This window comes from Aphanomyces invadans (assembly GCF_000520115.1).
Source record: "Aphanomyces invadans strain NJM9701 unplaced genomic scaffold supercont1.46, whole genome shotgun sequence".
Lineage (NCBI taxonomy): Eukaryota > Oomycota > Saprolegniomycetes > Saprolegniales > Verrucalvaceae > Aphanomyces > Aphanomyces invadans.
This window is the reverse complement of record NW_008580191.1, coordinates 28,341-48,499: the sequence shown is the minus strand read 5'-3', so window position 1 is coordinate 48,499 and position 20,159 is coordinate 28,341. Positions and strand designations below refer to the sequence as shown.

At 56.9% G+C, this 20,159-nt stretch overlaps 9 protein-coding genes across 11 annotated transcripts; 5 read left to right on the top strand and 4 right to left on the bottom strand.

Moving 5' to 3' along the window:
* The first annotated feature begins 615 nt into the window (after positions 1–615).
* On the top strand, positions 616–2,868 carry H310_12981 (hypothetical protein). Its single transcript, XM_008880298.1, has 7 exons — positions 616–862; positions 911–1,081; positions 1,130–1,219; positions 1,267–1,362; positions 1,422–1,523; positions 1,569–1,886; positions 1,941–2,868. Exons 1-7 carry the CDS (start codon positions 668–670, stop codon positions 2,478–2,480), a joined length of 1,512 nt encoding a protein of 503 aa, XP_008878520.1. The 5' UTR covers positions 616–667; the 3' UTR covers positions 2,481–2,868.
* Positions 2,869–3,221: 353 nt separating this feature from the next.
* H310_12980 (hypothetical protein) lies at positions 3,222–4,648 on the top strand (the record flags this gene model as incomplete). The annotated part of the gene is made up of 2 exons (XM_008880297.1): positions 3,222–3,650; positions 3,702–4,648. 2 exons carry the CDS (start codon positions 3,222–3,224, stop codon positions 3,969–3,971), a joined length of 699 nt encoding a protein of 232 aa, XP_008878519.1. The 3' UTR covers positions 3,972–4,648.
* On the bottom strand, positions 3,963–4,650 carry H310_12979 (hypothetical protein). Its single transcript, XM_008880296.1, has one exon. The coding sequence runs from the start codon at positions 4,626–4,628 to the stop codon at positions 4,056–4,058; it is 573 nt and encodes a 190-aa protein (XP_008878518.1). The 5' UTR covers positions 4,629–4,650; the 3' UTR covers positions 3,963–4,055.
* Positions 4,651–4,866: 216 nt separating this feature from the next.
* On the top strand, positions 4,867–6,560 carry H310_12978 (hypothetical protein; the record flags this gene model as incomplete). The annotated part of the gene is made up of 5 exons (XM_008880295.1): positions 4,867–5,339; positions 5,387–5,644; positions 5,732–6,103; positions 6,151–6,272; positions 6,329–6,560. Exons 1-5 carry the CDS (start codon positions 4,875–4,877, stop codon positions 6,558–6,560), a joined length of 1,449 nt encoding a protein of 482 aa, XP_008878517.1. The 5' UTR covers positions 4,867–4,874.
* Positions 6,413–8,206, bottom strand: H310_12977 (hypothetical protein). The gene is made up of 6 exons (XM_008880294.1): positions 8,075–8,206; positions 7,947–8,019; positions 7,725–7,880; positions 7,361–7,666; positions 7,001–7,315; positions 6,413–6,950 (listed from the first exon to the last, which is right to left on the bottom strand). Exons 1-6 carry the CDS (start codon positions 8,192–8,194, stop codon positions 6,730–6,732), a joined length of 1,191 nt encoding a protein of 396 aa, XP_008878516.1. The 5' UTR covers positions 8,195–8,206; the 3' UTR covers positions 6,413–6,729.
* A 282-nt stretch (positions 8,207–8,488) lies between these two features.
* Positions 8,489–10,547, top strand: H310_12976 (hypothetical protein). Its single transcript, XM_008880293.1, has 6 exons — positions 8,489–9,157; positions 9,214–9,306; positions 9,355–9,549; positions 9,608–9,682; positions 9,747–9,961; positions 10,016–10,547. The coding sequence occupies exons 1-6, from the start codon at positions 8,498–8,500 to the stop codon at positions 10,110–10,112; spliced, it is 1,335 nt and encodes a 444-aa protein (XP_008878515.1). The 5' UTR covers positions 8,489–8,497; the 3' UTR covers positions 10,113–10,547.
* Positions 10,548–10,615: 68 nt separating this feature from the next.
* On the bottom strand, positions 10,616–12,653 carry H310_12975 (hypothetical protein). Its single transcript, XM_008880292.1, has 4 exons — positions 12,077–12,653; positions 11,693–12,026; positions 10,827–11,635; positions 10,616–10,777 (listed from the first exon to the last, which is right to left on the bottom strand). The coding sequence occupies exons 1-4, from the start codon at positions 12,453–12,455 to the stop codon at positions 10,644–10,646; spliced, it is 1,656 nt and encodes a 551-aa protein (XP_008878514.1). The 5' UTR covers positions 12,456–12,653; the 3' UTR covers positions 10,616–10,643.
* A 368-nt stretch (positions 12,654–13,021) lies between these two features.
* On the bottom strand, positions 13,022–14,686 carry H310_12974 (hypothetical protein). 3 transcript variants are annotated; one of them, XM_008880291.1, is made up of 4 exons: positions 14,484–14,686; positions 13,858–14,337; positions 13,717–13,799; positions 13,022–13,658 (listed from the first exon to the last, which is right to left on the bottom strand). In XM_008880291.1, exons 1-4 carry the CDS (start codon positions 14,601–14,603, stop codon positions 13,298–13,300), a joined length of 1,044 nt encoding a protein of 347 aa, XP_008878513.1. In that variant the 5' UTR covers positions 14,604–14,686; the 3' UTR covers positions 13,022–13,297. The 3 variants fall into 3 exon arrangements, with proteins under 3 accessions (XP_008878513.1, XP_008878512.1, XP_008878511.1); XM_008880290.1 differs by having other exon boundaries at positions 13,022–13,799; XM_008880289.1 differs by lacking the exon at positions 14,484–14,686 and having other exon boundaries at positions 13,858–14,402.
* A 376-nt stretch (positions 14,687–15,062) lies between these two features.
* H310_12973 (hypothetical protein) lies at positions 15,063–18,816 on the top strand (the record flags this gene model as incomplete). The annotated part of the gene is made up of 12 exons (XM_008880288.1): positions 15,063–15,404; positions 15,457–15,644; positions 15,692–15,855; positions 15,900–15,979; positions 16,033–16,299; positions 16,383–16,887; positions 16,942–17,135; positions 17,189–17,433; positions 17,483–17,609; positions 17,681–17,746; positions 17,811–18,379; positions 18,435–18,816. 12 exons carry the CDS (start codon positions 15,063–15,065, stop codon positions 18,814–18,816), a joined length of 3,129 nt encoding a protein of 1,042 aa, XP_008878510.1.
* Positions 18,817–20,159: the final 1,343 nt, after the last annotated feature.

Here is a 20,159-nt window from a genome sequence, read left to right as displayed (position 1 = left end):
TTAAAAGAAAACCGGGTGGCTTTATCCACCTGGCGCGCACTGTAGCTTGTATGCCGACTTACGACGTGAGCCAGTCAAGAGCCCATCACAAAGCGCCAAGATCGCCAGTGCGACGAGCAATTGAAGAGGCATTTTGACGTCTGACGTTTTTTGTTTCTACGCTACCTTGATGTGCCGGTCAAAACTGCGAGTTCGGACAGTTGTGCAGGTGAATTCCAATTGAAACGAAAACGGTTAAAACAAAACGTGGTGGTCACACTATTTCAGAGCAATTTCATGTCCCAAAATACTATGCGCGTGTATTTTTGAATTTGTAAGCAGAGTCGATTTTTTCCCAATCAGATGACGGCCTGCATAATCTCGTACCTCTGTGAGTCCAGGTAGGCGCAGCTCACCTCTACGCGCTGCGTCGCCCTCATACGTACACACAGCACGGACAGTCTACTTGCCATCGCTGCCGTTTGCCTCGCGTGGTGGGTGTCTTGACGTGACCACGATGGAACTGCGAGAGTCACATCGTGCATTCGGATTGGCTGAAAATCAGTGTGATTTCGGGTTTATTTAAATTTTCATATTTTCAACATGTTGATCGTTCCTCTGCAGGTCAGAAAACCACGGTCATAAAAAGTCGCGTGGAGGAAATAGTGTGGAAAAGGCAGTCGGAGCGATGCCGACCGCCGTGGAAGTTTGGACCGCCGCGCAGTTGACGCACTTGGGCGTCGACAGCGTGTTTGCTCCGTACGTCCTTGGGATGCTTTGCATGGAGGACGGCCCCACCTTGACTGAAGACGACGAAGTCGAAGACGCGAAGCGGCAGGAAGTGCTCGACTTGTTGATGGGCTGGCTCGACGACTCGCACCAGGTCCGTCCCGATGACAGCATACACTTGATGGACCCGACATGACTGTAGACCCAAGTGGAGAACTTTGTGGATGAACTTATCTTGTACGTGAAGAATCCCTCGCAGCTCGAACTCTTGCACGAGGCAGCGTCCGTGGCAGACAATGCTGACGCGACCGCCGACGAGGAAGAGCTTGCCCAACTCGATGCGACAGCATCGACGTTCGTGCCTGTGCCGCGGGTACATTCGGTCGGCCTTTTCCACGCTTGATGTTGCCATGTGCTGCAGGACGAACCACCGGCAATTGCCGACCATCCTGGCGCGTATGACGTCGACGTCGACAATGAAGATGCGTTCTACTGGTCCGTGGCATATGAGGTATGTGCATTTTGTTGGGTCTCGACGAAACCTGGTCGTTGCTCTAGCTTGTCGAGCAATTGCTGCTCGAGTTTCCAGCCATGGACCCCGAACGGTTGCTGGATCTCCTCAAGGAAGTGGACTTGAATGTTCATCGCGCGCAGGTGCGTGCGTACGGCGTCGCTAATGGTGCCTCGTTTGGTCATGGCGCCCATCTCGTCAGGCCACGATGCAAGGCATCATCGACTCCGAGATGACCAAAGGCAACAACGCCCAAGTATGTCGGCATTACCTTCAAGGCGACTGCCGTCGCGCCGACTGCTGGGCACGTTTTCCCCCTTTGCCTTGACGTAGTTACCCGTGTGCCTAGTTTCTTCACGACACGCACCTGATCCCATGCCGGTACTGGATCCGCGGCGGGTGCTTGCAAGGGGACGAGTGTGCATTTGCCCACTCGTTTGCCGTCGCAATGTCGCAGTACTCGTCGTGTGCGTCTGCCGCCAACGACGTAGAAGAGAGCGACGAGCCGCTCGAGTGGAACTTTCCAGCGCTACAAGGGGGTACATCCCATGCCACGAATGCCACCGACGCCAAGCTGTCGCTCGATTTCAAGCGCGCCGTCGCCATGGCCCCCGCGCCGCCGTCGTACGCAAGCAATTCGTGGTTTGGTGCCACCACGTCGTCCGGGGTACATGAACGGCAGGGGTTGTTGCAGCCTGACCATGTTGGTGCTTTCGTCTAGACGACCAAACGACCGACATCAAAAATGGTGGGGAAATCCAACATGTCCATCTCGCAATGGGTGGAAACCGGGGACCAAGTCGCGGCGCAGTACCAAAAGGCCCGCGCGACGGCCCGGGACTTGGCCCTCGCGCGCAACCAGTGCTTTATGAACGCCACGCGGGCATTTCGCGCCAACAACAAAGCTGCCGCCAAGAGTTTGTCTCGGCAAGGCCAGCAATTCAACGACGAGATGAAACAGGCACATTTTGAAGCCGCCACCCTCATCTTCAATGCACGGAACCCCCACTACGAAGTCGACGGCATCGTCGACCTTCATGGGCTCCACGTTGCCGAAGCAGTCGAATTGCTCGCGTGGCTCCTCCCCAGCATCAAGACCCGCGATTCCATCTGCGTCGTCACCGGGTCCGGGCATCACTCGCATCACCAACGTCTGCGACCGGCAGTCGAACGATTCTTGACCTCCGAAGGGTACCCATACACAGTCGTCCCCGATCGAAAAGGATTTGTCGGCATGCTCAATGTATCTTTGACGTGGTGACAGTCGTGCAATCGAGTTTGTTCATCGAACGATGTCGCCGTCAATGTCAGCGCACATCTGGACCGATAAAACGCTGCAGGTCATGGACGCGTCCGTGGAGAAGTGCTGCATCCTTCCTCATCAACCCCACTCGTCGTCTCGATCTCAACTCTCCAGCAGCACCGACTTCAATTATACCTCCATTCATTGCCAGCTCTCCAGCAGCACCGACTTCAATTATACCTCCATTCATTGCCCCCAAGTACAAGAATCCCGAACATTGCAGCATCGAGGCAGACATGAGTCGATGGACATGGACCAGTCGACGGCCTCGATCCAGTAGATGTCACCACCCCGACGTACTCAAGGATCTCCGTTTGCGTGATGGATTACCCTTGTACACGCATGCGTAGCGTCATGCCTGGAGGCAGTCCGTTGGGGTTGACAGCGGAGCTGGCCGTGCCTCTGGCGGATTGTCATCGCGCGAGAATGTCGTCTCTTTCATTGGCTAAAAATTAACCAATACAAATGCGTTTCTGCCTTTTCGACCAGTCCACGACAGTAAAGCATGTACTAGTATGCACTACTTTTGTCAATATATTTTTGCAAAGGCCACTACAATGACCTATTGATTGGCTATAAAGAGGACAATGCTAAAACGTTTGTACTTTTTATTGGCTAAAAAGATGACAATGAATTATCGTTTCTAATAATTTTAACGAATCAAAAACTACGTGTCAATGCGCACTCGCATAATTTGCCATGGCACAGTGGCTGCAGAACGCCCTGGCGGATGCGCTGGGGTTCTCGGAGACGCAGGACATCGCGGCATTCATAGACTCGATCGAGTCCAAGGACGGTATCTATGAGGCCGTCGTGCAAATGATCGGCGAAGAAAAGAGCGCCACGGCGCATACCATTGCTGCTCGACTTGTCGACGAACGGTGGCGGACAAGAAGAGAAAGCGATGCCTCCTCGCCCGCTGAAATCGCCAAGCCCAAACCCCGCCCGCCCCATGCAAGCCCCATTACAAATTGCTTGGAATGTGGCTTTATTGAATACCACGGCGCCGCTGCCTGTGCCTCGTGTGGCGCATGCCTCCATTACGTGGACGAACGACCGGACGCCCACGATGCCCGCGCACATCGCGATCGGCTTCTCGCAAACGACGCATCCCTTTCCCAACGAACAGTACGTGTTCATCCATTACACTGGTCTTATCCAGCGGGCGTCGTCCTGCAGGTTGTACATGACATGAATGCTCATTTCGATGCGGACAAGCTCGCACGCGACGACGCGGCTGCGGTTGCATCAGCCATGACAATTCACATCGACTTGGTCAATCGATCCATTGAAGCGGCGCCAATGGCATCTGATCAAGCAGACATGATGGCAAGCCTCGTGCATCACTTAGAGCGCGACGTGCACAAGGTGGCCAAGCGCGCGCCACCTCCGCTAGCACATGCTGCCACGGTGGAAGACTTTGACGAAATCGCCACAGAGTATGTGTAAGCAGCGTTCTCCGTTGATGCTGGCCGCGCCAAGGCAATTCATTGGCGCTACTCGTATATTAGACTTGCCACCGTCCTGTGTGTACTATTGCTGCTTGGCCAGTTTGCGATGCAATGCATCCAAAATCTTCTTGATGCGATCCAGCATCACTTGGTCCGACGAGGAGCAATTCTTGCTGTCATACGGAGGGTGGATGACGACTTCCATGACGCGGATGTGTTGGCCTTCCCAGTGACAGGGCATCGTTTTGCTCAGCGCGTCGAAGATAGACTGGCCGAACGGGGACACGTTCTTTCCAATGGAGGCGAGGGCTTTTTCAGCCAACTCGCGGCTCTGCAACTCCAGTTTTTGCAGCTTGTCCTCAGAAACAGCGCACGGCGGGCCAGATGACCGAGCCGTGAGCGACGATTCCCACGAATCTTCGTCTTTCTCGATAATCTCGACGCTCTGGACTGATGCGATGTTCAAGAGTTGAGTCGAGTCCACACTCTTGACGACCAGAAAGCCAGACACAGGATCCAACGTATACACGCTGCCTTCAATCAGGGGGGCATCATCGAATAACTTGACACGGATCCAAGTGTCCAGCGCCACATTTCGGCCTTCCACGCCATTTCCGTTCTGCACAGGCAGTTCCACCAGCACCTCGTCCGCCATGATGCAAATTCCTGGCGACAAGTCCTGACCTTCATATCATTGTACGATAAATTATGCATTTACACAGTTTAAACCTTTTCATGTGCACGTTGAATGACAACGTGCTCCTCATTGGACTTCATTGCCCAGTAGGGTAGTTTAACCTTCAGTTAAACACATGGATTGGTCAAGTATTAAGGTGACAAATCTCGCGTTTACACATCCGTCGCCAAAACGGTTAAACGATCGCCAGAAAGGGTTTCCACGATGTACGAAAGCGGCGGCAATGCGGACAGCTCCTCGACAGAGCCGATGCGGATTGCCATGTGCTGCGACTTCTTCTACCCTCGCCTTGGTGGTGTGGAGATGCACATCTGGAGTTTGTCGCAGTGTCTCCTCCGCCGAGGCCACAAAGTGATTGTGATCACGCATCAGACGGACGGCCCCGACAAGCGCCAAGGTATTCGGTACATGACGAACAATTTGAAAGTGTACTACCTTCCGCTGGTGCCCATGGTCGACAACGTGACGTTGCCGACGTTCACGGCGGGGTTTGGTCTCTTTCGCACTGTGTTGATACGCGAACGCATCCAGATCGTGCACGGCCATCAGGCCACGTCCGCCTTCATGCACGAATGCATCTTGCAAGCCAAGACGATGGGGTACAAGGCGATCTACACCGACCATTCGCTCTTTGGGTTTGCCGACGCAGCGTCCATACACCTCAACAAGGTATCATGCACCTTCTCCACACGTCATGTCATCGCCACGGCGTCCAGGTGATGAAGTTTACGCTGTCCGACATCGACCACGCCATATGCGTGTCCCACACGTGCAAAGAAAATCTCGTGCTTCGCGCGTCGTTGGACCCGTCCATCGTGTCGACGATCCCAAACGCCGTCGATGCCTCCAAGTTCACACCATCCACGACGTCCGCCACGACGCCGTCACCGCCGCTCGACCCCCTTCGCGATCCCATCACTGTCGTCATTATCTCGCGACTCGTGTACCGCAAAGGTATCGACCTTGTTGGCAAGGTACGCGAGCTCTCCATGACGATTCGAGTGTCCGATGGGCGGCCTCCCAACACGTGGATGCTGCTGCTGCATGTGGCTCGTGTGTAGACGATTGAGCTAGTGTGCGCCCGGTGTCCCAACGTCAAATTTCTCATTGGCGGCGATGGCAACAAGCGCCTCCTCCTCGAGGAAATGCGGGAAAAGTGCCAGCTCCATGACCGCGTGACGCTGTGGGGCGCCGTTCCGCACGAGCAGGTCCGACACGTGCTCAATCAAGGCCACATATTCCTCAACTCGTCCTTGACCGAGTCGTTTTGCATTGCGATTCTCGAAGCGGCGGCGTGCGGGCTCTTTGTCGTGAGTACACGTGTCGGTGGCGTGCCCGAGGTCCTCCCGCCCGACATGATTCGATTCTCCAAAGACATTACGCCCGAGGACTTGGCCGACGCCGTCGTCGAGTCGATTCCGCTCCTCGCCAAGGTCATCTGCACGTGCATGCCGACGTGGTCTAATGGACGGGAATGTAGGTTGACAAGCAAAATTTTCACAACCGGGTCGAAAAAATGTACAATTGGTACGACGTCGCCGAGCGGACCGAGCGCGTGTACCGCAACGTGGTTCAGCTCCCGACGCCTCCGCTCATCCATAGGTACCCCATCGCAGTGTTTTACCGCGTGCGGCGAGCGATCGTGGTGCTGATCGTAGGTTTCGAAAGTACTACGGGATGGGACCCGTCGCCGGCATCCTCGGATGTACCATCGCCGCGTGTTTGTTTTTGTATTTGCAATATCTCGAGTGGCTCAAGCCGTCGACCGACATTGAAGTCGCGCTCGACATTCCGTCAACCGACTGGACCGACCGAGAACGCCGCCACCATCCCAAGACGTCGACACTCCACGAGACCAAGCACGCCGTTGTCGAGACTTCCCAACGGTAGCATGCGTGCTACCTTGCAAGCGCCACGCAGAAATCGACCACGCCGCGCCAAATTCATCCATCTCGCTTCGTTCAACGAATCGCCATGCCAACATGTACAACACAGCTTGCTTGAAAACGGATTCCATGATGGATATTGAGCAGCAATTCGACCGGACAGGGTGGTCCGTCTAGGCCGCGATCGCGCGCAATGCCGTGCCTGCAACGATCATCGCCGTGCCAATGGCCATGATGGTCATATTCCGCTTCCCTTCAATTTCCTTGAAGTAGATTGCGCTCCAGAGCATCGACACCATCGCGGGCCCGATCGACGTCAGAGGGTAGACCATGTCAAACCCGAGGTTGCCTGCACTCAGGAGCTGACCGGCCAGGCCCATGGCCCACAGCAGCCCTACGAACACCATCGTGTCGAGCCCGACGATGACACACCTCAGCGCGTACCAGAGACATAGGCGGGGCGCATCGCACTGCGCGGCATGCTTCGCTTGTGGTAGCGGAAGAACGACGCATAGATCAAAAAGCACACGGTCGACGTGACGTATATGCCCATGCATTGAGAAAACAAAAAGTTGAGTGGGTTGCAGCCCCCGACGGCCGTGCAGCTCTGTTGCCAGAGCACGTACGGCGTGAGGCAGTTGCCGAGAATGCAGCCGAGGAAGAGAGCCAACCCAACGCCAATGTACTTGCGTTTTCGTTCGTCGGCGGCATTTGCGATCGCGACATGCTCGTGGACTTCGGCAGGCAGCGAGAACGGTCCTACCAAATGACATCACGCATGCGTGGTTCATGTTGGGGGTGTACCATAGTTGGGCAGTTCAGGATGGATCAACGACTCGGCCAAGTTTTCCTTGGACATGGCGCTCAAATCCAGGTCGAGAATTGAATCGGAGCTTGAGGTATAGTCCTTTTGCATGAGCGGAGTCGATTCGTCCACAGTCGCCACGTCAACAAGCGGATCGGCGGGTGGACGATGTGGAGATGGCGATGCATGGCTTGCCAGCTTTGGCTGGACCATGCCGTAGACCACGATTGACGCAAGCATGAACAAGATGCCAAGTGCACTAAGCCATGGATGGGATGGAATCGTCGGGTGTACACCAAAGAGGCCTGGCCCAACGCATCAGTTCCATTGCGAAGATGACAACTACAGGGTTTGACGGCGCACCAAAGCGAGAGACGAGGTAGCCCATCGTGATGTTCGCGCCATTCCACAGCATAAAACCGACTCCGAGCCCAAGGGTGTTAACGACCGTCGGGATCAACACATTCGCCAGGGCAAACAAGCATCCTCCGAGAAGCCCTTGGGGAAACATGTACATTCCTACTCCGGCATGTACTTTGAAGATGGAGAATCCGTCGATCGAGATGGCAAAGACGAATCACATACCTTGCTCGGCGAAGTGATCCCATTGATTGCTGACGAGGCCCCAAAACAACCCAACGGCCAAGATCCCCGAACACTACACATCACTCTCAAGCGCCGCTGCAACGGGAAGACGCGAGGGAAGGGCGCACCATATACCACTGGAACACCATGCCGTCGTACGTCGGGAACTGCTTGGCGGGGACGTACGTCGTCCCGAAGAAGACGACGGACATCATGATCCCAATGTACCCGAGCACCGCGCTTGTCATGGTTCACGAAAAAGATCTAGTTGAAGCAACTGGTTCGTCGCGCCGATCCGAATACTGTATCCGAAAGAGCTCGAGGCTTCGATATTTTAATGCCGTTGGTCAATTCCAAATACAATTCACCGATACATATCTTGTTTTAATAGAACTCCCGTCGACATTTATTGTCGTTTCCCAAATTCATATACTCACATCAAGATGAACTGGTATAAAAATGGTGCTTCGTGTTTGATTGGATACCATATCCGGATAGTTCAACTCACCTGATGATTGGCCAGATTGCGTGTTCCGGATAAGCTTGAATTGATGCACGAGCAGCGGCAACTTGAAGGCCGCGGCCATGGCGCAGTCGCCACCAAAGCCATTCGAGCAGGAACATGCTTCCTGCGATGCGATCCCGTCGCCGCATTACCTCTCGACATGTCGAAAACTTGCGCTACATGCTTTTCCCCTGGCACCAGGCGATGTGGTCTATGCAAAACCTTGCATTACTGCAGCCGACCGTGCCAGTTAGCCGACTGGGCAGTGCATGCTGCCGAGTGTACGTATCTTTCGAAGCATCTGCATTCGAATCCGATGACTCCAACACTCCTTCTGGCAATTCGCATCCTTCGGTCGGAAGCGTCCATGGCTGCCGTCGAGCATTTGGTGTCCAACTTGGATGCCCACGAACAGTCCAAACTTGACGATTACCGAGACATGGGCATGCTGGTGCTGTCGTTCATGACTCGCATGAAGCTCAAGGCCGCGTTACCGACATTGGACCGAGTCGTGACGCTGTTTGGTCAATTCAATTGCAACGCATTCACGGTGTGCACGCCCGAGCAAGTGCCCGTGGGAATCGGCGTGTTCCCAGACGCGGCCTTACTCAACCATTCGTGCGCGCCCAATTGCATCCTGGCCTTCGACAAGCGTCAGTTGGCCATACGAACGATCCGAGATGTCTCGATCGGGGAAGAGCTCACGGTACGCTCAGTACAGTGTTGTTCGTGAAGGTTGAGGACCCGTTCGAATCGCGGTAGATCTCGTATATCGAGCTCATGACGTGTCGGTCGGAGCGCCAAGCAGAGCTCGAAGCTTCGTACTTTTTCACTTGCTCGTGCATCCGGTGCAGCGTACGGCAATTTTCGTCCTCCAACCATCGATTGTGATGCCTCTTGCAGACGCCAGAGGACGCCGCAACGTCCGAGCTGCGGCACCCGTTGACCGACCCGACGTGCGAGTCAGAGGAACCGTCCCATGGAGACGCTCTGTTGGGCGACATACTCCGGCTGGAAGCAAAGGCCGACGCGTTGGAAGCGTCGCACGATACACGCGCCGCTGTGGACTGCCGTCTTGACGCCGTCGAGATCGCTCGGGTAGTCTGGCTTCACCGACTGACGTGACTTGACCTTGATGCCATGTGAACGAGGGCAGGAACTGTATGGCCCACGGCACGCGACCGTCACCCGGACCCTTGAAACCCTGGCCAACATCATCACTGGCACGGAGGTACTGTTTTTTCGCCGCGCACACAGGATAAACTGTACATGATTCGAATCGATTGTCCATCCAGCACGCCGCGGTTGCGACCGCGTCCGATATAGCCCACGCGCGCACAGCGTATGAATCCGCTCTTGCCAACCAGACCCACTTGTACAAGCGATTCAACATGGAAGCGTTCCAGGGCTTGTGCTACTTAAAGTACGCCCGCCTCTTGGTCACGCACTTCGGTTCTGGAACGAATTCGTCGGAAGAGGCCGTCGCCGCCCTGCGCACCGCGTGCCGCTTGTACGTCCATGCACATCTTCTCCACTTGTTGGACCTGACACGGTGATTGAGCAGGTTGACGCTGTCGCATGGACAAGATGCCCCGCTCGTCAAGGATGCCATTGAATTGCTTCATGACACACAGCGACAGACGATGGACTGGTCCCGATAGGTTTGCGCCACCTCCCCATGCTTCGGCACTCGTCCGTCTCCGCAGCGGACGCTCTGTTGCCCCGAGTCTTCTTCCCCGCGCTCAATCGGTGTGGTTTATCCGCACTCGATGAACGTCCCCTTGGCGACCTGTGGACTCCACCATGCATGGCAGCAAAATGAATAGAACAAATGAGGTCCTGGCGTTTGAGCTCGATGCCCCTGGATGCGGATTGAGCACGGCCCTCTGGCCTGGAATCCATCAGTTGCACATGACGACGTCGTCCGTCCCCGCCAACGAGGCAACTGTCTATGCCAGTGCGACAGCATCTTCTCGTGTGCTACTTGCGACGGGCAGCACCTTTGCGACCCCCCCGCGTGCATGGCTTGCAGGAAAACCCGGCATCGATCTCATCCACTTCGACCGAACCTCGCCTCGTTGAGTAGTCACCAGAGCCTTCCTCCATCCGAGCCCTGCCATGCACCGCTTCCATCCCCTCGCAGTGTCCTCCATCATCTTCCGAGCCAGGGTAAACACAATGCACGCCAATAGTTAATAAAATGGAGTCGACGCGGGAGGCATCATCGTCGACGACGCCGCGCGCCGACGGCCAGACAGTTCTTGTACAAATGCAGCCGATTCCTGCGACGCCTGGCGTTGTCGCAGCTCTCCAAATCCACGCGTACCTATGCGCCACATTTGTCAGCACCACTCCACCAATTCAATGGGGCATACCATCGGGACCGATTGCTTGGCGGAACAGGTCTGCCGTAGACACAGTCGAGTTGGACGACGTGCTGCGGTAGGTGGCTTCGGGACTCTTGAGCGGCAGGCGTGGGCGCGGCTGGTTGTTGTGCCCCGTCGAGATGGACCGGCCGCGGGTCAGCGACGGCGTCGCCGCATCCACAGTCTGGGCACGGTTGCGACTCGCGGGGATTTCGTACCGGCCGCTGCTGTTGCTATTGCCGCGTTCGCGGTGGCTGTCTTGCTGGAGGCTGCCGCCCCAGGCAGGGAGGTTGGTTGGCGGGCGAAACTCGAGCTTGACCTTGGACGCGTACTTGCGGCCCGATTTTTTGTTCTTGCCCACCGTGAAGCTGACATAGTCACCCTGGCGAATATCAATCACGCCGTCGTCGTCTGGCACAAGCCGAAACGAGATGGACGAGCCATCCTGGCGCGTCGGCGTGATGAGTCCGCCCGCGCCGCGGATCGAAAAGACCGTCCCCGTGCTCACTTTGCCCTCCGTCAAGTCGTTCAGGCCTTCGCCAACAGCGTCCACGTGCACCGGCGTCGGCACAGGCGCCGACCCAGACGACGACGCCGATCGCGACGACATGGGCGCGTGCATGAATGCGGCGGCGGCCGACTTGGCCCGGCCGCGGCGCTGGTCCATATCGACGGGAAACATGCGCTGCTTGAGCTTGTCGACGGTTGTCCCGTCAAACAACACAACTTGCATGCCCGTGCGCCAGTTGTACTGGTCCGATAACGTCAGCACGGCATGGTTTGTCATATCGGGGTCTTCAAACTCAATGATGGCGTACCTACCCAACGCGAGAAAACACGTCATCGTGACATCTCAAACACACACGCGTTCGTACGTTTCACCAGCAGCAATTGGCGGCTTGAGCACGGCATTGCGCCCCGTGACCCCGTTCTTCTTGAGCAGGCGCAAGTACGAAATCTCGCCACACGTGCGGAATGTTTCCTTGAGCGACGCGATCGATGCGTCCTCTGCCAAGTTGTACGCAATCGCCGTCCGCGCGAGCTTGCCGTGGTACGTCTGGTCATACGGGAGCGGGTCTTTGCGGCACACCGACAACGAGTCTTCACTGAGAAGCAACTTGGTCGACAATTCCAAAGACTGCTTGAGGAGGTCGAGGTCCGTCGTGAGTTTCTTGACGCGGCCAAACGTTGCCAAGAGCTCGAGTTTCACTGGGGATTCGCAACAATGAGAGGCATTGTCTCAGTCACGGGGAGCTTACCGTATCCATCGGCGTTCATGTTTTTGAGGAGGAAGAGATCGCCCAAGAGGTTGTCGTCGCAAAAGTAAAATTCAAGTTGGTCGCAAATCGTTTTGAGAAAGGTGGCGGGAAGGACGGTCGGCGACGATGACAGTGGTGGCGACACTGAACGGGGACTGCCGTTGCTTCCCGTGGGCGACGACGATGTCGCCGCAAAGTTTTGGTGGTGATGATCCAGCATGGGTTCCGCTTCAGGCTGCGATTGCTGCGCGATCGACCGGAACCCAATGGGGCCCGCGGCGTCGAGCGATAGCGTCGAAATGTCAATGTCGACCGGGCCGCTTAACGGCATCAACCCTGGAGGAGGCGCCAGCGTGCGTTGAGGCGGCGAGGAGTCCATTGAAGGGAAGGAAGTACAAGGTAAGTTGTAAAGGATGGAGGGATCAGACGGACGGAAGGTCGCCGTGGAGAAAGGTGTTGGAGCGTCGGTCTCGAAGCAAGGTGGCAGCGCGGCCACTTGGTCAGAGATTGGAGAGTAAGGTTGGCTCCTCTGGAGACGTGAAAGGGGCAAAAATCCCCGCACGATGAATTCGCCCGGCGCTCATTGGCCCTTTTACTTGGTTGATGGGGGGGCGTGGTGTTCCGTATAGGAAAGAATCCTAATTTTAGCCAAGAAGGGAAGGTAACGACAAGGTGGCACAGAACACTGTCTGTGGTGCCATCGTCGAAATCCATAGGGGAAAATATAGATGATGCTTGATCTATGTATTCCCCATGTCTTTATTTCATGCATTTGGAAAACCCAATCATCCTTCGCCCGACGTTTTCTATTTGTAAGCTACTAGTAGCTCCGCTCCCAATAAATGAATCAACTACAAATGTGGTGGAATTTGCAGAATTCTTGACGATATTATTGTCGTCTGGATTGTCCATCTCCACGGGGGAAGCGCACCACAACCGGATTCCGTCCCCGCCTCTCCCTGGGAAAATTCCCCTCATCGAGATCCCCACTTCCGCCCCATCAACGGCTCAACTTATGCGACGCCATTTTGATCCATGACGCTCCATGGCTGGTGTCAGCGCGCAAACGCGTCCACGTGAGCACGCCTCCTCCACAACACGGCACAATCCCCGTCCTGGATCTTCATGATCGGAGGCTGGCCACCTAATTCTCCCAACTTTACCGTACCACGGCTTTGGTGGACGGCCGCAACTAATGTCATTGACAAGTTTCAGTAGTTATTATGTGACTGGGGGCTGCTTCTTGGACTTGCCATGTCTTGGGTTGGATGCGCCAGTGGCGTCGACGACGGGACCGCCGCCAGCACTGCCACCTGCGTACGATGCCGTGATAAAGTCGAGGTCCACGATGCGCTCGGCGACAACTTTGAGGATCGCGGTCATGTACACCATGGTTTCGCCGGGGGTTTCCTTCACGGGAGGGATCTTTCCACTCGTGCGGCATCGGTTGTACAGGTTCTTGATGGCGAGGACGATTTGCCCCGACTCGCGGCTCCGGCCGTTCGAGACCCGGTCGTCGCGGCCACGGTCCAAGTCGAGCTGAAACGTTTCCCCGCGAATCTTCTCCAAGTGTTGCTGGTGGCTACGTCGTTTGTTCGTGACGACGCAAATCGTCCGTTCGTTCCATTCCGCGCACGTACCCGTGGATCTCGCTGTTTTGAACCAAGATTGTGTTTTCCATCTCGGTTTTGAACGTGCGCAGGTCTTGCCGCAGCTTGTCAATCTACTCGCCGGACTGTTAGCGGCGCCATGGTGCTGCCACGTCCTCCATGGACCCCCACCTGGGATTCCGCGCTTTGCACTTGCGCTTTCAGGTCGTTGTTCGCGTCAAGCAGGGTCGCGTACCGGTTTAAAATGTCTGCAATTTCCTCGTATTCCTGCTCGGATGCGTCGACGGCCGAGTCCAAGTACGTTCGGTACTTGAGGAGCTGGTCTCGCCGCTTCTCGAGCGATTCGCGGGTCGCCACGTCCTTGTCGAGCTGGAGCACGAGCTGCTTCTTTCGAACGTCGTTCTGTTCTGCCGATCGGTGCTCCGTCTTGGCTTTGAGCTCGGCCCGCGTTCGTTTCGAGTCGTTTTCTTTGATGAACTTTTCAAACTTGGCGACTTGCTCGCGCATCTCGTCCTGCTTGCGCTCGAACTCACGCTGCCGCTCCGCGCACGTTTCGACGCGCTGTGCGTATTCTTCCTTCATAAAGTCGAGCGCGTCGTTGATCTCGCGCAGCTCCTTGCGCTTCTTGAGCAGCAGCGTCGATTGCGACATCTGCACACGGACAACGACGGTGAGAGCACACCCCGGTGGATCGCCCAAACGAACGGCACGACAATGCATTCAAGGAGAGGAATCACGGGAAAACCAGGCTGAATGAGGTTGAGAACGTGGAAAAAGGCGAGACGGGGGACACTGACCAGTGACACCCCGGACACGATCGGCTCGACGTCGGCGAGCTCAGGCGTGGGGTACACATGCCGCCCGACCTTTGCCTCTGTCAGAAACACTGGTGGGCTTTGGTTGCCTCCGCTGTCCATGGTCTGGAAAGGCCTCGGGATCGCCGGCGGTGGCGCCGGGGATGGAAATAGATGTACGACGTGTGATGCCGCCGTTACCGAACGTTTCTCGAGATGACACGTGACCCGAACGGCGACGTCGCGATGGGCACCGTCCAAGGGGACTCCGCCAGGCCACAGGCGACTACGTTTTGTCGTGTGACCGATCACAGTTGATGGCATTCTCCAGGACCACAAACGCGTTGGCGGGAGGGAATAGCACACGCTTCAAAGTAACGGGACGGCTCTCCCTTGTGTGGCCGCGGAAACGCATCCCACAAGCCCCCCCCTTCCACGGACTCTAAAGGAATCCTTGACGAGAAAGCAGCGAGGGTCGCCCCCAGTTCCTCACACAGAGTCGGTTTGACGAGCGTATCACGCATCGAGACGCCCTCGTGTCGGTTCCGCATGCCCGTGAAACTGCTCTGCATTTTGCACGACATGGGACGAGATGGCGACTTGACCACGTTGCCTCGCTTGGCCGTGCAATGTGCGACGCCAGGGATTCCGACAAAGTCCAGCGAATGGCCCCAACCGGCCGGCGCAAAGTCGACGCATGTCGCTACATCAAAGCGCAGGCGGCTAAGAGCATCCTGTCCGTCGAGTGGCGCCAGTCCAAAGCTCCCGGTTCAGCTCTCGTCCCTGGACCAACGCGTGCTTGTCCTATACAATTCCAAGCGTCGGCGGCAAGCCATGGCGCTACGACAAACGGACTCGTCGCTGTCGAGTTCGCCCGCTGCATGTGCAGAAGCCCACCATGCCGCCCGGACCATTCAACGTGTTGTACGTTTTTTTCCCTGGCATGCACGACGTGGATCTGATGAGTGGGGACCAGGTCCGGGGACACCGTTGCCGCCGCGCTCTCCACGCCTTCTTTGGCCCGATTAACCAGCAGAAAGCGCTTCTCATTCAGCGCATCTTCCGAGGGCATTGCGGACGCCAGCGCATCCATCAACTGCGTGCTCGCCAAGCGTTTTTGCAGGCGAGGAAAATTCAAGCGTGGGTGCGGGGGGTGCTGACACGGTAAACCGCGACCGCAACCGACGCTGTGTCGGCATCATCTACGATAGCGATCGCCTGGCGACAGAGGTGGTATTGGACACCATCGCCAAAGTGCAGCTCCTCCAACGCGTGGTTCGGGGACACTGGGGGCGACGAAAGGCCCGCCAACGGCGGCACGACAAGCACACGGCAAGTTGTTTGACTATTCAGCGAGTGTACCGCGGCTGCCGAGGTCGGCTTGTCCATTTCGTTTCGTTGGCTAAGACTGTGGCGAAGGGCGGGCGCGCGTCAAACGAATTCGTTATGAAAACCAAGCGAATGTCAGGGCGATGGCTCGATCTACGCAACGACACGCTGTAGGGCGCGCGCGCTGTCGCCAACATGAACGTCAACGGAGAGGCGTGTGTAGGTGTGCACCCGGTGCAAGGGATGCAGTTGGGCCCATGGCACGGAACAGTCTCTCCTTGCGTGCACGCTCGTCCGGCTGCTGGGTCTATACGACCTGCCCGGCGCCGCGCAACTTGCGCAAGACGGTCTCGATCGTTTCCCCCAGTACTCGATGTTTCCCCTCGTGATGGCCATTATTCTGCAAGTGCAATGCGCCAGCGTCGAAGTTGCGATGGTGTACCTCCACAAGGCAAAAACGCTGGGGCTTGTCGACGCTGACTTGAAGCAGGTACGCCTCGCGGTTGCATGACTGGCAACGTTGTGTGGCTCTGTCGCCATCGTGTGTCGCCCATTCTCAACGCTGTCCCGCAGTGCGAGGCGCGGTCCTTTTTTGCGGCGCTGGCCTGGCAACCTGGCAACGCCTTCATGTGCGCCGCGTTTGCCATCTACTTGCAGTCGGTGGGCTTGGTCAAGCGCGCGGAATCGTTTTACAAACAAGCGTTGAATGCGAATCCGCTCGACTACCCGCTTCCCACGTATTTGGCCCGGCGCACCTTTTGCGACCACATTGTCGTCAACTTTAAGCGGTTCCTGTGTTTGTTCAAGTTGCCCCCGGCCCTGCACGTCCGCTTGACGCAGCGGGTGTTGACATTGCCCGCGGTCGGCACGAAGACGGTGCGACCGACGGGATCTTCGACGGTCACGATATCGGTGTCCCGCCTCAATCACTTTGCAGTGTTCGTGCCCGACAACGGCAGCGTGTGCAATGGATTGTACATCTCGGACGACGAGCTATCGTTCTTGCTGCACGACGCTAGTCATGGCACAGCGACCGCACACGGAGACGAGCGGCCGTCGACACACACTGCAATACGAGGTTGGTACCCATAGCAGGACGCTGTTTCACCGCACGACCGGGTTGGCGAGGTAGGTCGCCGCAAAGCATTTCTCGGCGTGCATCAGCGACGCCGAACGCGTGGGGGAAGAAGCAGCGTAGCCCCCAAGGAGCAAGCCATGCTGCACGAGGCGAAGACTACCGTTCGATTGTCCACGGAGCAAGTCGAGACGATGCTGAACCAGGTCGTGCTTGTTCCAGCTGCCGCGGCTCCTGGGTCGTACGTGCTGGTACTGTCGTTGCCGTCCCCACGTGTTTCATTTTCCGCAATTTTGTCGTGCAGTTGCTGCCCCAGCTGCAGCGGTTGCGCGACCACCAAACATCCGCCTTGATTCATTACGAAGCAGCGGTGAACATCCAGCGTGTGTATCGGGGCCACGTCGTTCGGTCCCGCCGATCGCGCGTGCTGCTCTTCGACCGCATCCGCGACGACCAAGTGTACCAGCTGCAGCAGTTGCTCCACCGGCGCAAGTTTGTCCGACACGAACGAGCCCGCGCGGCGACGACAATCCAAGCTGTCCGTCGCGGGTACGTGATGCCAACACTCGATGGATCGTACGTCTCATGTGTGCTTTAGGTGTGTGTCGCGGCGGACGCTGCAAGACATGGCCGCAGCGGCGACGAAAATCCAAAGTCTCGTGCGGCGCGAGCTGGCCAAGCGCAGAGTCGACGACATTCGCCAGGGCAACTCGCTCCAGTTTCCTGTACGTTGTCCAGGTGTCGACGTGGGCCGCCGTCAAAGTAGCAAACGATGTCATGACGTTGCTTTCTCTAGGTGCTCAGAGTGCACCATCGTGGAGTCGAGCTGCAAGGCAAGCTCCTCGTGCTAGCGATCGACCAAGTACGGAACGATGCCTCGTTGAGACCAATGCAAACGAGCACCTCATATGTGCTCTCGACGGTAGCGAGGCCTGTCGTTTCGATTCACAGCAACCGACTTTGCCGCCGCGTGTGAATACACTGGGTGCTGCCCCCGGGCACGGACACTGCAGATGCTTCGCCACTGGAACGAGCTGTACGCTGCGGCGTGCGTGGGCCGAGCTATGTACCACGTGGGCCAATATGGTAAGGTCGCGGCGATCGAGAACCCCGCAGCACCCGAGCTACGACTCGTGTGCGAATTGGACAAACACGTTGTGTCGTTATCTCTCGTGGAGACTGGGCTGGCCATACGCAGCGCCGACAAAAGTACCCTTCGTCGCAGCATGGGAGGCTGCCCCGGAGATGGTTCCTCGCGGGCAACGCCGCTACCTACGTCCCCGAGCAACACGGAGCACCCACCAATGTTCCCTCTCCCTGTCGACCCTGCCAAGTCTGACCAACTCGTGGCGGCCTTGCTGCCGCACATTGCGTTGGTACCGACGATGGCGATTCCCACCAGGCACATGCAATCCACGTCGGCTGCCATGGCGCTGGCCGTCGTGGTGCCACCGTCGACAACGCCGCTGTTTGTGCCAAGTCTAGTCCCCATGAAGTACGTCAACACTGCCGCCACCTCCGTCCCCCATCGTCGTCCGACGTGTTGGTAGGTTTTCAAAACGGACAAAGTCGCAAATCCCCCCCGTGTTGTCTCGCCAGCTTCCCAAACCGTACCAAACCAAGCTTCGAATCGACTCGTCCATGCAAACTCGTCACCGGTTCACGTCGTCCGACGTGACGCATCTGCCCCCGGCGCGACCGCCGTTCGACCCCGGGCAGCCCATCTACCGCAAGCAATGCGTCCGCCATTTCAATCGGTTCTCCACGTGCAAGTGCTTCCTGCCCATGGTGCCAACCCCCGCTCACGTCGCCGCGTTGGAAGCAGCTTTGGCCATCGCCCGCCCCGATCATGACCTCAGTCGGCACACGGTCTTGACCAACAACATCCCCAATCGTAGCCACAGGATGTGGATATATGGAAAACTGCGATGAGAAGAAAGGGGGCACCCGAACAACGCTCGCCACTGGCAGCTCCTCCACGTCGACCATTACGCCAAATCCAGCAGAGATTACCATCGAGTGCAAGTCCAGCACGCGATTTTCGAACCCAAACGTACGATGGGGCTCTCTTCGGTGGAAGTCGCAGCTTCGTGTTGACAGCATCTACACACATCCCCACCATTCCTGCCCCACACGCAACAATGGAGCAACACGACCACATCATGAGACTTGCGCGTGTTGTGAGACAACACGCAGAATCTCACTTCGTGAACGCGAAATACGATGGGTGCACGTCGCCAACAACGCAGGAATAAGCCAAGTCGTTCACAAGCGGTAGCGGCCACTTGTCTAGCAGGTGAACCCTGGGCCTGACCCTGCGGACGCTGTTGTCCTGGGAGGGGCACACAGGGATGGTTGTCAACACGTGTAGTATGGACCAGCCTCGTACCACGGGGGATATCCGTCGCGTCCCGTAGAGGTGTCGTTGGCGCGTGGCGCACATCGTCCGCCGAGCACCGCCAAAACTTCCACACCCACTTGCATTGCACGCGGCGGTGGGACAACGACGTGGGAGCGCATCCCGTCAGCAGTCGGACCAGGGAATCGAGTGGAATTCCGTTACGCAACAGGTCATTATATCGCTCCAACTATGACTATTTCGCTCAGATGTACACATCGCTTCAATAAAGTCTACTGAAGGGTACAAGAACGACAGGTGTTGGTGATTTTCGGTCATATTAATCCGCATCCATCTAAACAACAGGAAAAATGGTGAGACAGTTTTCACAACACGGCGAAGGTGGCGCTACCGAATCCTGTGTGGCGGACGACCCATGCCGTCGGGCGGACCTCTCGGCACGAATGCCGCTTCCCAGAGCGAGCAGCGTTGGCGTACACCCGCAGGTAGCAGCCAGTCCATGGTGCCAAGAACAAGTATGAGTTCAGTAAGCATACGAATTCGTCTCTGGCGCCGCTGAGCGAGTTTCAACTGGACCACCACAGAGGGGTACGTTTCTGTGTGTCACATAGAGCGACGTGGGTGCGTGGGCTCGCGGTTGCCAAGCTGGTTCGGGAACGTCGCCCGCGTCTCTTTTGGTCGCGTGCAATGGGATCGATCGTATTCGCGCGAGTGGATCAACCGCAACGGCGAGGAAAATCGCCTTGGTGCGAAGGGAAGTAAGGCTACGATCCATCTATGGACAGCTTCGGACTGAACACACGGGCCTTGCCCGACCGACGGCTGCTGCTAATTGTAAGCATGTGCGACGACCAATCCTCTAGACGAGGCGGCCAAGGCCAAGCATTACAGTGGCCGACGGAAAAATGTCGCCAGT

Coding starts and splice junctions, on each gene's coding strand:
- H310_12981 (XM_008880298.1), top strand. CDS start 668: ATGCCGACCGCCGTGGAAGTTTGGACCGCCGCGCAGTTGACGCACTTG. Junction 1,082..1,129: donor CGTTCGTGCCTGTGCCGCGG/GTACATTCGGTC, acceptor CATGTGCTGCAG/GACGAACCACCGGCAATTGC. Junction 1,524..1,568: donor GCCGTCGCGCCGACTGCTGG/GCACGTTTTCCC, acceptor CCGTGTGCCTAG/TTTCTTCACGACACGCACCT.
- H310_12979 (XM_008880296.1), bottom strand. CDS start 4,628: ATGGCGGACGAGGTGCTGGTGGAACTGCCTGTGCAGAACGGAAATGGC.
- H310_12977 (XM_008880294.1), bottom strand. CDS start 8,194: ATGACAAGCGCGGTGCTCGGGTACATTGGGATCATGATGTCCGTCGTC. Junction 8,020..8,074: donor TGGTGTTCCAGTGGTATATG/GTGCGCCCTTCC, acceptor AGTGATGTGTAG/TGTTCGGGGATCTTGGCCGT. Junction 7,881..7,946: donor GGATCACTTCGCCGAGCAAG/GTATGTGATTCG, acceptor ATGCCGGAGTAG/GAATGTACATGTTTCCCCAA.
- H310_12976 (XM_008880293.1), top strand. CDS start 8,498: ATGCACGAGCAGCGGCAACTTGAAGGCCGCGGCCATGGCGCAGTCGCC. Junction 9,158..9,213: donor CGATCGGGGAAGAGCTCACG/GTACGCTCAGTA, acceptor GAATCGCGGTAG/ATCTCGTATATCGAGCTCAT. Junction 9,550..9,607: donor ACGCCGTCGAGATCGCTCGG/GTAGTCTGGCTT, acceptor GAACGAGGGCAG/GAACTGTATGGCCCACGGCA.
- H310_12975 (XM_008880292.1), bottom strand. CDS start 12,455: ATGGACTCCTCGCCGCCTCAACGCACGCTGGCGCCTCCTCCAGGGTTG. Junction 12,027..12,076: donor CATGAACGCCGATGGATACG/GTAAGCTCCCCG, acceptor GCGAATCCCCAG/TGAAACTCGAGCTCTTGGCA. Junction 11,636..11,692: donor CCAATTGCTGCTGGTGAAAC/GTACGAACGCGT, acceptor CGCGTTGGGTAG/GTACGCCATCATTGAGTTTG.
- H310_12974 (XM_008880291.1), bottom strand. CDS start 14,603: ATGGACAGCGGAGGCAACCAAAGCCCACCAGTGTTTCTGACAGAGGCA. Junction 13,800..13,857: donor TGCAAAGCGCGGAATCCCAG/GTGGGGGTCCAT, acceptor TCCGGCGAGTAG/ATTGACAAGCTGCGGCAAGA. Junction 13,659..13,716: donor CAAAACAGCGAGATCCACGG/GTACGTGCGCGG, acceptor CAAACGACGTAG/CCACCAGCAACACTTGGAGA.